Source organism: Tasmannia lanceolata, unplaced genomic scaffold, assembly GCF_043159265.1.
Source record: "Tasmannia lanceolata isolate RefF3 unplaced genomic scaffold, GAP_Taslan_0.1 ptg000008l, whole genome shotgun sequence".
Taxonomy (NCBI): domain Eukaryota; kingdom Viridiplantae; phylum Streptophyta; class Magnoliopsida; order Canellales; family Winteraceae; genus Tasmannia; species Tasmannia lanceolata.
The window spans coordinates 63,962,122-63,976,615 of NW_027518685.1; the positions used below are offsets into that span (position 1 = coordinate 63,962,122).

The following is a 14,494-nucleotide window of genomic DNA, read 5'->3' on the forward strand; positions in this document are numbered from 1 at the left end:
ATCCTCCCGATATCTCCCTCAATCAAAAGACTTATGGAGGTCATGGCGCCCTCGGGCTTATATACCCCATCTCTCAGGGAAGAGGTCGATCTTAAGCCTCTAAGAACTCTTCCGAGGGGGACATCGTCCATACTATTGCTGGACTCTACTGACACCTCTCCACGAATACCAGACTCTCTCACCGAACCCGTACCCGTACCCTCACTCTCTACTATTCTACGGATAGGTGAAGAATAGGAAACCTCTATGGGAGCATCTACTTCTGAAGGATTTGGGAATCGGTCGTGTTCAACATGTAAAAAAAGGGGGGGAGGAGAGAAGGGGATAGAAGCAAAAAGAAATAGTCGTAGGATGGGAGACTCACTGAAAACGCGGGAAATCCCGAAATGTCGGAGCACACCCAATTAAAAGAAAAATCCACCGGAAAAACCTGGGGAAAGGCGTCACCGCTTCTAAAAAGGACGGCCGGAAAAAGAGATAACTCGGTTGAAAAAAAAAGATCGTGAAGAAAACGAAGGTTGCTTAAGGAGATAGGGAAAAACGTGGTTTTTTTTTTAATCTTACCTATATATACTCGAAAAGGAGAGCTGTTAGCGCTGTCAAGCAGTCCCATCACTTCGTGAAGCAAAATCCTAGACATGTGGTGCTTCCCTATTCTCCCAAGCGCACTAATTATCCCGCCATGACATCCTCATTTAATGCGAAAGACACCGCCTCATAAAACGCCGCCAAAATACCTTATTGAAATACGGGCTCCTAAAAACTTAATCGCCAGGGTTTCCGCCCAAAGAAAGCCTCCCTAAGGAGCCGACCAAAGTGCTGAAGGTTCTGAACGACCCTCGAGAGTGCGACCATTGGTGGATCAAGCCCAACTGCCCTGAACAAGAGGGCCCTACGAAGATTGGATGAGGTACTGCATAGGGGCTCCCAAAGTCCAGAGCTTGGGAACCGACCTACCCTCAAAAAGAGTGAAGTTACTTCCCCTGCCCTTCAAAAAGAGCTCGGGGAAGTGGGGGGCCTTATGTTGGGAATTGGCCCACCTCGTGATGCAAGATCGTAGATGTTCTTTAAGACAAGTGGCCCTAGACAAGATCTCGGAAGCAAGCCCATCTCATGACGATGGTCCTAGGCGCTCTTTTGGAACACGTGGCCTCGGACGAGATCTGATGTGACCGACTCCCCATTCACACACGTAAGCGCCAGAAAGCGTGCTCCATCCCCCAAGAAGGCCACTCCACTCCGCTCCACTCCGTTCCACTCGCCGGATGCATTTAATACGCATTTATTGACTCTGTGACGTGCAATTATGATTTGGCTCACGAATAAGGCTGTGACACGTGGCACTCACACCAAGCCCCGAAGCAGCAGCCCCTCTGCCTATAAAAGCCTAGCGCTAATACAAGAAGACTCTCGGGCTTTCGTCATCTTCTTCCCTACCAGAGTGATAATCCTACACTTAACCCAGAAAAGCTCAGAAACCTTGAGATAAGCGTTTCTTTATTGCTTGTAGTTCCGTTACTTCAATTTTTACTGTGGAATCAATATCTGACTTGATCGTCGGAGTGGCTTCCCGGAACCAAATTTCTGGGACCGCTATGCTTTCTCTGTGATCACAGGTCATAGGTTGGAGCTATGTCAAGGAAACCAGATTTTGAGACCATCAAAAACAAGTTACAATAAGTTTCTTTCATATGATTGGCCCCATCATAAAAACCCAAATGTGAACATCAACAAAGGCCAAATTCATAGCACAAAAAAATTTCGCCGTTATATCTTAAATGAGACACCACATTCAAAGATTACTAGCAAGCCGATTGTCACATGTTGTCAATCAACTAAGGATAAGTATGATTGGAAGGTCTGAGTTAGACAATGTAGCATCCAAGGTTTTAAATTTCGGTTTCGGAATGCATTTCGGTACTCACCGAAATCGAAATTCTAGCCGAAATTTCGGACGAAATCTAGCCAAATCGTTTAACGCCTATTTTATCTCTTACTTAATTTTGCCCGGAATTTCTGAAATTTCAGAATATCAAATAATTATTAAGAATCTAGATTTTTGGGTGAAATCCCTAAAATTTCGTAAGCGAAATTTCGACCGAAATTTCGATCTAAATAAAGTAATGTTTCAACTTCTACCCTTTTTTATTTCGGTCGAAATTTAAAACCTTGGTAGCGTCTCCGCTTCTTTTCCATTCAAAATGCCAGAAAAGACAATGGATAGAACCAATGACAAGCTCTAGATGGATAGCCTTACAAGTCACAAACCCTTTTGCTTCATTCAGTCTATTGGTATGTGGTAAAAAAATTAGTATGCAAAAAGAAACATGGATAGATTTCCCAATTAGAAAAATCACATACCAGAAAGTGGGTTAACAACACTATTTGGAGATGGTAATGGGTAGTTCTAATTAATGGAACCTTCTGATATCCATTTTTATCTCCAGAGTGAATCGTGTGTTTCGTAGAGGTTCACGTAGAAATACAAAATTTATCACACACTTCCTACAATCTGACCTAAACCTTTGGGTAGGCTCTCTAGGATCAAAAGCCATAAATGCACGAAGTACGGTAGAATTTTCAGGTAAGGTCATTCCGGAAGCCTCTCCAAGGAAGACTCACATACATTTCTTGCAAGAGCTGAAGAAGTGTCTATCGGTAAAGCATATAAATGTTTGCCAACTACGCTCACCCCCCATTCCATGTTTAGGGACCAGAGTAATAGTATCTCGATCAAACAGCTAAATAAGAAGATGATTGAAACAGGGAGTCTACTAGATGAGGCTCAACCAGCAGAAACTCTTGGGAACATCACCTTAGGATGGCATTGCCTTAACGAACAGTTTTCAGGAAAAAAAAAAGGTAAATTGCCAGAAACTTATTGTATCATACACTTCTTAAGGTAAAGGGCCAGGCATAGTGGGGTAGGAGCATACAGTCAGCAATCTTTTTGGCCTAATAAAGAAGTCTTAGACCTCCATCTTATAGGGTGCCCACCATCTTCTCACGCCTTACTATGAGAGAGAGAGGTAAAGGCGAGTGGACCAGGGAATAAGGTGAATTGATCTAGGAGGTGAGTTTCAGCTATGCTTATTTCTCTACTTATTGTAGCTGCTCAATTAGTTCCATCGGCATGATTATGGAAGTACCTTTTTTCACAGAATTGACCGTTAATACATAAGGTGGTCAATTCACTCGGTTGGAATACTCTCTACTATTGGAGTTTCAAATTAAACCCCAGTAGCTACGTAAAATAAACTGACACGAAAGTACATGTGACGTCAATTAACGAAGTGGCATTACGCACCCCTATTCGTACGAATAGATAGGTCGTGATGAAATCACCTGCGTCCGAACTGCTCCTGGTGGAGTAGATCCCACATCCAACCTACCCTTTGACCAGGGAACGGGAGAATTCCCACAGCCGCTAGCAGGCCTGCTGGGCCGTGAGAAGTGAGAACGGGCTTCCCAAAAAGCCGGCCCCATCCAGGGTCAGCATAGAATGAAGGGAAAGTCCTATTTGACAGCTGTGGGGAACTAATGCTTGGTAGGAATGAAAGTCTGATTACGCCCAGTCCACCAGACTGGTAGGGCCTTTCAATCCAAATTCTACCAGTTATTTTTGGCAACCTTCTCCTTTAATTGGGGGTCTACCGGATTAAAAACACCCCTCTCCAAAGGCGGTTGAAGCTTCCACTTGAAACTAGGGCCCCAACCTTTCAATCAGAGATGTTAGGCTCTCCAACCTCCGACTCTTTCTAATTCAAGCATTGAAATCAATGGAGAGCCTCCCTTCTTGGGTGTGAGTGGAGTCAATACGTTCTCATCTAGCCATGTTGTAAACTTCGTAAGGGTCATGCAATGTGAACACGATCATGGATGGTGATTAGTCTCATAGGTCCTACTAAGATCCATAGCCTATAGGAAAATCCTCTGCCCTAAGGCATTTTCGAAATAAAAAGGCAACACTGATTTTATCCCAGTAAAAAAATTTAATAATACAAGAATAGAAAACATATTGTTGAATAAACTGCTCATATTGAAATTATTAGAAGCATCAAGATCAAAGACATTCAAAAGACAAAAAACTAAATGAAAATAGATACAATATACCAAAGACAAAAAAAGCACCTTAGTTTCAAATGCAGATGAATCTTCCGATTTTTTATGTTGCCCTAGTTTGAAATTATAATATGTTGGGCATGTGGTGCAGTATGGATCATTGCATCTTCCCAATGGACGAGACTTCAATAAATGTTCATTCTTGCCAACAAAATTGTCATCTGGCCGGTCCTGACCAGCACCATTAACTGAAGAAAATTCTTCTGCCATGATGGAGGCCTTTTTGTGACCCAATAACCCATGCATGGGTCTAAAAAGTTTCCCAGATTTCCGGTTGTTAAATGAAGGACCACCTAAAGGTATAAAAGGAGTTTTCCGTTCACTCTGAAATGGACCAATATGAGATACAAGGCTAGTTTCACCTTCATAGGCCCCCCTGCCATTCCTTGAAATAGGCATTGATGCACTCTTAGTAGGAAGCCTTTGTAATTCAACATCCATGCAGTCATCTGATAGCTGAGAATGAGTATCTGATAGCATGGGTACCTTATCTTTACAACCTCCAGCCATTTCAAAAACACCAGACCTGCAAGAGAATTAAAATGACAAATGCAACGCCAGTATCAGAAGTTGCATAAATGCAATCCCCAATGGTTATGAATAATTTGGTACAAGTTGCCTACCTAGAAGTATAAACTATAAAGAGTAAGTTGGAACCTAATACAGGAAATTGAATTGAGAAAAAGGCATATTGGACAGCTCAACTAGGGACAGAGAAGTGTGGTCCATCAGCATATATTGCATAGTACCATACCATGGTAATTCGAAAAAGAAAATAAGAAGTCCAATATCCAACAGCATATCTAATTCCAAAAATAAAGAGAGATCATTCTCTAAGGGCATGTTCAGTTGTGTCACAGCCCATAGAAATAAAAAGGGGTTATTTTCCGTAAAAAATTCATTTGACCAAACATTCATTTGTCACCGGAGTGCGACGATGTATCTCAGATTTCCATATCAGGTGACTTGTCACCCCACCAGATTTCGTCTTCCAGGAGCAGAAAATTGACAGAAACGGTGTCCGTTGACCTCCGCCCTCGGCTGCCGCCTAGCCCAACCCTGCGAGCCGTCCTAGCCCGCCCCACACACTCATCGTAGCTCCAGATTGTTGCACTGGAGTGCTTCTCCTTTCTATTTCCTTCTCACAACAAATTTATTTCCTTCACCCGACAGATTGCAACTGAACGTTTCTATTTTTTTTTCCATTTCCTTCTCCGCCTGATTTCCTTGTTGCCATGTCATTTCCAAGGGATAACAAGGGATAACGACTCACGGACTACAACAAACGAAGCCTAAAGATTCTTTCATAAAGGGGAGAGTGATGCAGGTACCGTACATCCCTCCAGATCGAGCATATCGACGGCCAAGAGAATCATATCTTCGATTGGGCTGCGTGGGACCCTTGGATCAACAATCAGGAAATTCAGGTCGTCAATCAATCCCAAACTTTGGTGGAAGAATGCCTTCCAAAGGTCGATGGTCTTAGATCCATCAAAGATCAGAGTGGCTATGAAACAAAACGTCCTTGTTCACCAAGGATCTAAATTTTAGTTGATTAGTTTTGAATATTATTTAGAAATTTCCTATTGGTCCATAATAGCTTTGTTTTAATTTAATTAGGATTTTAGATTGTTTTCTATGGTTCGACAAATTATAGAGATATTTTAGGAATTTCATTGTTTGAGTTAGATGAATTGTAGGAAAGAGATTTTACGAGTTTTCTTTTGTGTTTTATTAGTTTCAGTAGAAGTAAGAAAAAAGTTTGAGTTGAAGTAGAAGTAAGAGGAGAAGGTTGGCAATGCCTGTATATTCTTAATAACGTTGTCGTTTCTGAGTTTAGGTTTCTGTTCAAATCCTTACCAACTTATGCAATGCAAAAGCTTAAATGAATCTGTAAGAAAGAGAGGGTGCTTAATAAAATAAGGTTTCCTTGATAACGTGGCCGTTCTTAATAACATGAGGGTGCTTAATAATAGGGTTTCATTGATAACGTGGCCGGTATACTAATATTAAATGTTAGCCAAGAAAGTGACATAAGAAATAATAAAATATTCAAATCTAGACTTGAAAGAGAATGGTGTCAGGAAGGGCAATAGGGGCTTTTTCCCTCCACCTTTTTAAGATTCGTGCGTCTTTTGATGATATGAGCAAAGGTGCCCTTTTTGTATAGATAAGTTTTGCAACTATCCGCATTCCGTATTTTCTCTTGAAAATGGCATGCTTTATCATTGTTTATCACATAACTGTTTCATTTTTTGGGGTTTTACGCAATATTTTGGCAATTTCATTCTAAGTTTTTTTTTCCCAAAACAGTAAAGATTGAACATGATGCAACGATGGATTCAGACATCATTCAGCTACTTTAGTCCAAGAATGCTTATCACAAGCACTGTAAGTAAGTGAATATAAATAAGAAAATAGAACTATAGAAAACTGCCATAGATGATCATACTTTAATGAGATATTACATACTCCAGAACAATATGAAGTTCCTCCTATTCTTATCCATAATCCTATATACTAACACAAGAACAGCCCCGAATCATTTTTGAAATCAAGTTTAGTGTGAATTGGGCCAACTTGGAATAAAAAAACAATAGTCTTACATGAAGCTTAATGCGACAGTATGAAAATATGAAAAGCCCGACTCGAACCAACCCTATCTCGTGTAGGGCCGGGTTTATGAATCACGGGTTTTCAAGAAAAAACCCAACCCAAGGTTGTTTCTCGGGTAGGGTAGGGTTCTTAAAAACCCGACCCGCACGACCCGAGTTGCAACCCTAGTGGAATGAATCTTCAATTTCTTATGTGACAGCGAAAACTACATTCATCCTAATCTAATTAACCTCCACTCATTGCCTACTACAGAGCAGTGGCATTGCTTGTGGCATAAAGATTCAATGTCTTATGTGATATCAGAAAAAACTAAATTCATCCTAATCTAATTTACTTTCTTAAACAGTCAATCAGTAATTTAACTGATGGTGATCAGTAAAATTCTCCTTCACCCATTACAAATCTTCCCTACTCCATCCCAGGTGAGACGAAGTATGCCCGAGAACAAAATCATCTAGTTTTGGGCAATTTCTATATAATTCAGTTCTTTGAAATCCGCATACCCAGAAACTCACTTCTGGACAAACCCCACCTTACTCTTTCACACATTATTTTTCTTAATAAATTACTTCTATAGACCAAAGATTTGAAAGAAATTCCTAGTTACATCCATTTTTTCTTCGGAAACCAAATTGCCATCATCAAGGGGGGGGGGAATAGGTAAGCTCGCGAATTAACGGCAAAAAAAAAAACAGAAACTTCAAACCTTCGCAGTAATTTTCAGTAGATGGGTTATTGGCCTAAGGGAGAGATCGCCGCGGAGAGCAACAACTTAGCACCTCAGAAAATCAATCAAGACATAAAAAAAAAGTTTTGGATGAAATCCTTCTTCCATACATGGCAGAGGAAAGAAATAGAGAGAACCTCACTTTTATTGAGTTTTGGACTGACCGACAGACCATGGTCGTCGATAACGCGGTACGGTGGATTTTGATCTATGACCATGTATTTAATTTCGGTTTACCGATAAGGAAATTTTATTTTTTTACAAATGGATTTAAATTTCGGTTTTAAATTTCAAATTTCGGTCATTTGGGCCGAAATTTTTACAATAAGAATGACCAAATTTAAACCATGATTTTGGCATTCTTGTTGGGAATTGAAAACCCCATAAAAGTTTTTAAAAGGGCAAATGATGAAAAAAATGCAAAGTTTATACGAAATTCTGAATAAAGGGTAGTAATTTGAAAATTATAAAAAAGGGTGTGAGGTGAGAGAAAATGCGTATGAAGACAAATATACCCTTTTTAAACTTTTTTTTTCTTACTTTCATTTTTAACCTTTTACACTGTTGTTTTTTTTTACCTTTCTCTTCTCCGACGAGAGTTCTCACCGCCTGTGGAGAAACGACCTTTGTCACCGTCGTACGTTCACGTGAATCTCGGTGACGCACCACCTACTCGCCGGAAAGCATCCCCTCTTGCCGGAAATCAGCTTCGTCCACTATTCAAAGGTAATTTTTAAACATTTCATCTAGGGTTTTGTTAATTTTGGGTTTTTTTCGTGATGGGTTGGATCTCACACACCATGAACTATGTTTGTTGGTATCTGAAGCTGTTTTAAGTACTTCTTTGGTAGTTTGTGAGAGGGATTTGCATGAGTATGTAGTTTTGAAGCCTTTGAAATGCTTTGCAAGGGGTTTCATTTGTATGGATTTTGAAATTTTTGGGTTTTAATGGGCTGGAACCATTAATTGTTAGAAACAAAATATTTTGATATAGGGTTTATAAGTTTTCAATGGTTGGGCTTTGATTTTGTGTTTGAAAGGGTTTCGTTGAGGGCTTTAAATGAGAATAATGAGTAGGAAAATCAGAGGAGATCTAAATCCCAAGGGTAGGAGAGAAGAGTATGGGCATGGAATAGTCCTGACCAGTTTCCAATCATGTCTTTTTATAAAGTCCCCTCACCTCTTCGGCAATCTATCAGCTGGTGCCAAAGTGTGGCATGTCCGTATCCCTCAAAGAGGAGAAGCTTTCAGTTCCTGGGAGCAACAAATAGGAAGATCCATCTGGGAAATTGGTGAACTCTTGTACGAAGGCAGCATAGGTGAGGAACCAGTTCTTCATTCATTGTTCAATCGTAAGAGTTGTTCAATTTAAGAGATTAGTTTTTTTTATCAATCTTTCCGCATGAGATGATATTTCATCAGTAGGATGGTTGAGAGGGCCATTAACCGTATAACAAGGCGCATCTTTAGGAAACTATATCATATGCTATTATGTCATTTTGTTCAAAAACTTGAAAAGAGAATGGAAGATCGTTTAGCGATAAAGGCACATCCTTACTGGAGATGAAGATGTTAGTAATTTATAGGAAATTGTGAGGAAAGGGATTAGAGACATCAACGTACAAGACTTGGAACAGAAATAGATAATGCAGCAGAAAGTCATAAGTCCTTGAAACAAGAAATTGGAGAAGGAAAGAAAAGCTCTCCATGGTGAAACTCATGATAAACCACGGCCCCAATTCCTCAATAGTGAAAAAAGGTGAACAAGAAGAATTTAAATACCAACAGAAGGAAGGGGTCACTGATAAAATTAAAAATGTCGCAGAACTTTTGGGCACACACGTCTTGGTTAGGACAAAAAAAGTAGAGGGTGGTGTTGTTTGATATATTTGGATTTATTGATTTTGCTTGAAATTAAATGAGTCTACATTTGCATTTGGTGAGCCTTACCCAGAAAAACAAGAATAGCGGTGATAGGGTTGTTTGCTTTTACTTTTGAATTAGTGGTTAAAGTGTTATACAGAAGTTGTCTTATGAAACGATTGAAGTCCAGACAGAGGAAGTTGTGTTTTTGGAGTTGAAAAAGGGTTTATTAGGTTGAATTTAACTATCTAAGTTAGAAAATAACATGCTTCCCAAGAGTGAATGGGACTGATATTAGAAAGCCATTGACGTCTAGGTAGGAGTTAAAATTTGTCGCAAGATAGTAGAAAGGCAAAATAGAAAGGTGTTTGCGATTGCCTTAAGTTATTATAAGCATATAAGAAGGTGTCATATTATTGATATAGACACTCAAGGTTTGAATCTGGAAACCTCTTCAATAGATCATGGTAGCGCTCCCAGGTTGCATCTTCAACTTCAGCTCCTTGCCATTTCAGTACCACTTCAGTCATGGTTCGATTCCCACGCTTAAGAACTCGACGATCTAAGATGATTCCAGGTTGAGGTTGGATTAATCCCTCATCAGTAACTGGTGGCAGCGAGGTCTGGGTTGGAATGCCCTCTCCCAACTTCTTCTTGAGCAAAGAGACATGAAAAGAAAATACTGGGTTGAGTGAAGAATGCCAATGGCCTCCCTTCTTGCATGAGGACACCACCGACCCCTTTTCCTGAAGCATCACACTCAATGGTGAAAGGTTTGGAGAAGTTGGATAGAGGCAACACTGGGGGTTCAGCCATTGCCTTTTTGAGGTGTTCAAAAGCTTCCCTTGCTACATCGGACCATTTGAAAGAATCCTTCTTTAGCATAGCCGTCAAAGGTGCAGCGATTTTACCATAATCCCTTATAAATTTCTGATAATACCCACTTAACCTCAAAAACCCGCGTAATGCTTTAGTTGAAGTAGGTAAAGGCCAACTAAGTATGCAAGAAATCTTGTTTGGGTGAGCAGGTACTCCTTCTCTTGATATTACATGACGAAGGTACTCCACTTTGTGACAACCGAACCTACATTTAGACTCCTTTGCATAGAGCTTGTGAGATCTTAATAACTCGAAGGTGGTACGAAGATGTAAAAGGTGTGCATCCCATGATTGGGTTTACAGAAGTATGTCGTCAAAGAAAACAAGAATAAACTTGCGTAGGTAGGGTTTGAATACCTCGTTCATCAAACCTTGAAAAGTTGATGGTGCATTGGTGAGCCGAAAGGGCATTACAAGGAACTCGTAGTGGCCTTCATGAGTCCTGAAGGCTGTCTTAGAAATGTCGTTCGGATGCACTCGAATCTGATGGTAGCCTGAACGAAGGTCAAGGTTGGAGAAGATTGTGGCACCATGCAACTCATCCAACAATTCTTCGACTACAGGGTTGGGAACTTGTCTTTCACAGTAGCCTGATTGAGAGAACGACAATCCACGCACATACGCTAGCTTCCGTCACTTTTTTTCACTAGCAAGACAGGTGAGGAAAAGGGGCTTTCGCTTGGTCGAACTATACCATGTTGTTTCATCTCTCTTACTAACTTCACAATTTCTGATTTCTGACAATGAGGGTATCTATATGGCCTAACACTGATTGGCTAAGTTCCATTAAGCAAAGGAAATCGGTGGTCATTTGGCGTTGAGGTGGTAGTCCTTTTGGTTCTCGAAAGACATCTTGGAATTCAGCCAGCAATGTCTTCAGATATGAGTTGGGATTTACTTGCGGCAGACTCCCCTCCACACTAAATAATTGGAGAAGTACTCCTCTTGTTTCAGTTTTGGAAGCGTTGTTGATGCCATCCCCACTAGTGACTGTTACCTCTTTTGTCACCTCACCCTTAAATTGGTGAGTCTTCCCATCAATTGTAAATTGCATAGAGAGATTAGCAAAATCTTACAAGATTGGGCCAAGGGTCCTCGACCAATGGGCTCCAAGAAGCACATCACAACCTCGTAATTGTAATAAATAAAAATCAGTGGTTATGGGAAAACCTTGTATGATTATAGTAACTCCCAAACAACAGCCTTCACTTGCAAGCTTTTCTCCATTCCCCACCATCACCCTTAAGGCCACCAATGAAGCAAGTTATGATAAATGACTCGTTCAAACCTTCGGTGCGGTTCGCGAGCGCTTCAAATTCTGTTTTGTACTCAGATACGCAGATACGCTTGTGGTCTGAAGCAATTTAGCAAGCGCTGTTGTAGGATCTTCAAACTCTATCGGCCCAATTCGAACCTAAAGAGCTTTGTAGAAAGAGTCCCAATCTGTAAGAGCTCCGCCTTTTTCCATCCATCGGAACCATTGTAGCCCCTTTCCTTCTAAATGGGAAGAAGGTAGTTGCAACTTTTGATTGGGGGGTGTTTGATTATAACGGAACAACTGTTCCGCATGATAAACCCACCCTCATGGATCCGCACCTTCGAACCGACGAAAGTCCAGCCTGGTAGACCGCGTTTCGATCCCCCACTCCCATCAGTTGGTGAACTCGCGGGTTGCCTATTCACGGATTGGCGGTTTGAATCCTCCGCTCTATCTTGAAAAGGCTGTCATGTAAGCTGTTCGTAGTTGGAGTCTAGTGTGGAAAATCTTTGAAGGAAATCATTCATCAGTTGAAGCTGTAGAGTCCCCACTGTATTCTCATGGTGGTCTCCTTCAATTCTGTGACTCGGTCATCCAATTTCGTTAAGCGGGTTCCGTCCGCCAGACCAGAACCGTTTAGCTCTGATACCAAATCTGTTACGTTCTTTCTGTTGGATTTTCCTATCCTCAAATATGGCTACTTCGAGGGAGCCAACCTACAGGAAAGAGTATACTTTTTAGGAGAAGAAAGTTGTCTGCCTTTCATTCGTGACAAAAGAGTTTAAGTACAATACAATTCTCCAAATGACAGCTACCACAACTCCACAACTGACTCCACGTACTAGTAACAGGACTCCATAACTGACACCACAATCACTCAAAACCAACTCCATTACATACATGGGAGTGACCCTACATATACTTAACATAAAAGAAAATAACTAAATAACTGGTACAGATTCTGCACGTAACAAGGATCCTCTATTTCGGCATTTTTCAATAGGTTCATCTTTGGTTTCTTTTTTGTATATAGTTGGAACCAATTTTGGTTCGAAAGGGTTTCAATAGTTTAATTTTGGTTTGAAAGGGTTTCAATGGTTTACGCTCGCATTTATGGTTTCAATGGTTTGGCTGGTTTCATTTAGGGTTTCAATGTTTGCATATAGGTTTTCAATGGTTTGAAGGGTTTCATTTGGGGTTTCCATGGTTTTCAATGCTTTTCAATGGTTGCAATATTTTGAATTTGTTTGAAGGGTTTCAATTAGGGGTTTGAAAGTTAGAACCGTTATTCCATGGAAGCTGGATCCATGAAACCACATATTCTGCCCAAGTTGGAACCAGTATTCCATGGACCCTGTATCCAGTATTACTGGTTCAAACTGTGTAATTTGTGGTTCCGTAGTTCCTCTATCCAGTTATTGTGGTTTGAACTTTCTAATATGTGGTTCCACTAATCGTATTTGTGAACTTTCTAATATGTGGTTCCGTAGTTCCTCTATCCTAACATTGGTTTCAAGTGGTTCGAAGTCTCTAAATAGTGTGTTTTGTACGAACTATCTGAAACATGGTTTTCTTCGAAGTATCTTTATTTTAAACTTTTCAACTATCTTCTACTTGAAGTATCTTCCCCTCCAAGTTTATTCTCCTGCTTTCTGCAAACAAGGACCGGAAGCGGCTCCCTTTTTACTTTGTGAACCCCACTAACCACCTAACCCAAAACCCCTATAGTCATGCAGCGCGCGAAGCAAAGAAAGAAGAATGTGAATGTAGATGAAGGGTCTTCCACCCGTAAATGGTGTGGGAAGGCTATCCGTGAGCCCTCCTGCCTCTGACGAGGATATGGGCAATGAGGATGCAGATGTAGAGGTTGGGTCCCTCGGTCGTATAGAAATGAAGGGCATACTCCGAGGTAGGAAAGTCATTTTTAAAGATGTCGAAGTTTTTAATGTGAAACCCTTATTTCTGGCCTTTGGATGGGTCAATTTTTCTCGAAATTTACTGTGACTCGAAATTCTCGTCAAGCAATTCTATGCCAATTACAGATTCGACAAAGATTTGAAGGTGTTCCAATCCAGAGTAAACAATAAAACCATCCATATGACAGTTCAAAAGTTTTGTGAAGTTGTCTCTCTTCCCACCACAGGCGACGAAATCTACTTTTGGCCTGGTAATATGGATGACATTAGTGCCTGTATACATGATCTGGTCGCCGCCTATGGGGAGCTTGGTTGCGAAGGCCCACCTACTGACGGGTCAACCAACGTATCCTACAATTCCCTCAGCCCTATGTGTAAAGTCCTACACAAGATTTTGACGAGCAATATCACGCCTCGCGGAGGCAATGCTGACATGGTCCGGCCTTTTGAGGCTTTTCTTATGCACCGACTTCTTCGCGGCACGCCCCTTCACCTTGGCTATATCCTCCTTAGGTTCATGGAGGACACGAGGACGAAGGCCTTGGCTAGTCTACCATTCGGGATGCTTCTCACGCATGTCTTCAACCATGAGAAGTTGATACAAGGTGGTGAAGAACGCCTTAGTCCCTCTACTGTGTTCAATGCTAAAACTATAAAGGCCATGCGGCTTGATATACAGGGCCCTGCTCCCCCTCCTCGTCAGCCGACTCAGCGTTTTGCATCACAGGAGTTTGTTGTGCAGGAGCTTCGTGCACATCGTCAGTACCTTGACGGGCAGTTTACCGCGGTTCATCAGCTTCTACAATCCCATCATCAGGACTAATTGGCAATTCAGCAAGCTTTGACTGGGGTACGCACCGAGGTCTCCACTCTCCGCCAGGACTACGCCACGGCAGTGACCTCCCTCCGCCAGGACTACGGCACAGCGGTCACCTCACTCACGGAGCAGGTTTCTTCACTCACCAACTTGGTCCGCCATCTATTGCCCCCAGATCATTAGACCGTTGCTGTGCAAATTTTTTTCCCTTTACTGTTTTTGGCATGTATATGGATCGTATGTTATTATGGTTGTTGTGGTTGATTTATGGATTGATGGATGTTATGTTATATACG

At 41.2% G+C, this 14,494-nt stretch overlaps 1 protein-coding gene across 6 annotated transcripts in view; it reads right to left on the minus strand.

Annotated features, from left to right (window-relative positions):
* Positions 1–7,632, minus strand: part of LOC143885457 (putative cyclic nucleotide-gated ion channel 20, chloroplastic) — a 156,801-nt gene extending 149,169 nt beyond the window's left edge. For 3 of the 6 annotated variants that reach the window (XR_013253277.1, XM_077389649.1, XM_077389646.1), the window contains exons 1-2: positions 7,445–7,631; positions 4,132–4,648 (exon numbers count right to left, since the gene is read on the minus strand). Coding sequence is in view for 5 of the 6 variants with exons in the window: in XM_077389649.1 (XP_077245764.1) it covers positions 4,132–4,632 (501 nt within the window). In the remaining variant the exon portion in view is untranslated. Of the gene's footprint in view, positions 1–4,131; positions 4,649–7,444 lie in introns of all 6 variants that reach the window. The other 3 variants (XM_077389650.1, XM_077389648.1, XM_077389647.1) reach the window with 2 other exon arrangements.
* Between the last annotated feature and the right edge of the window lie 6,862 nt (positions 7,633–14,494).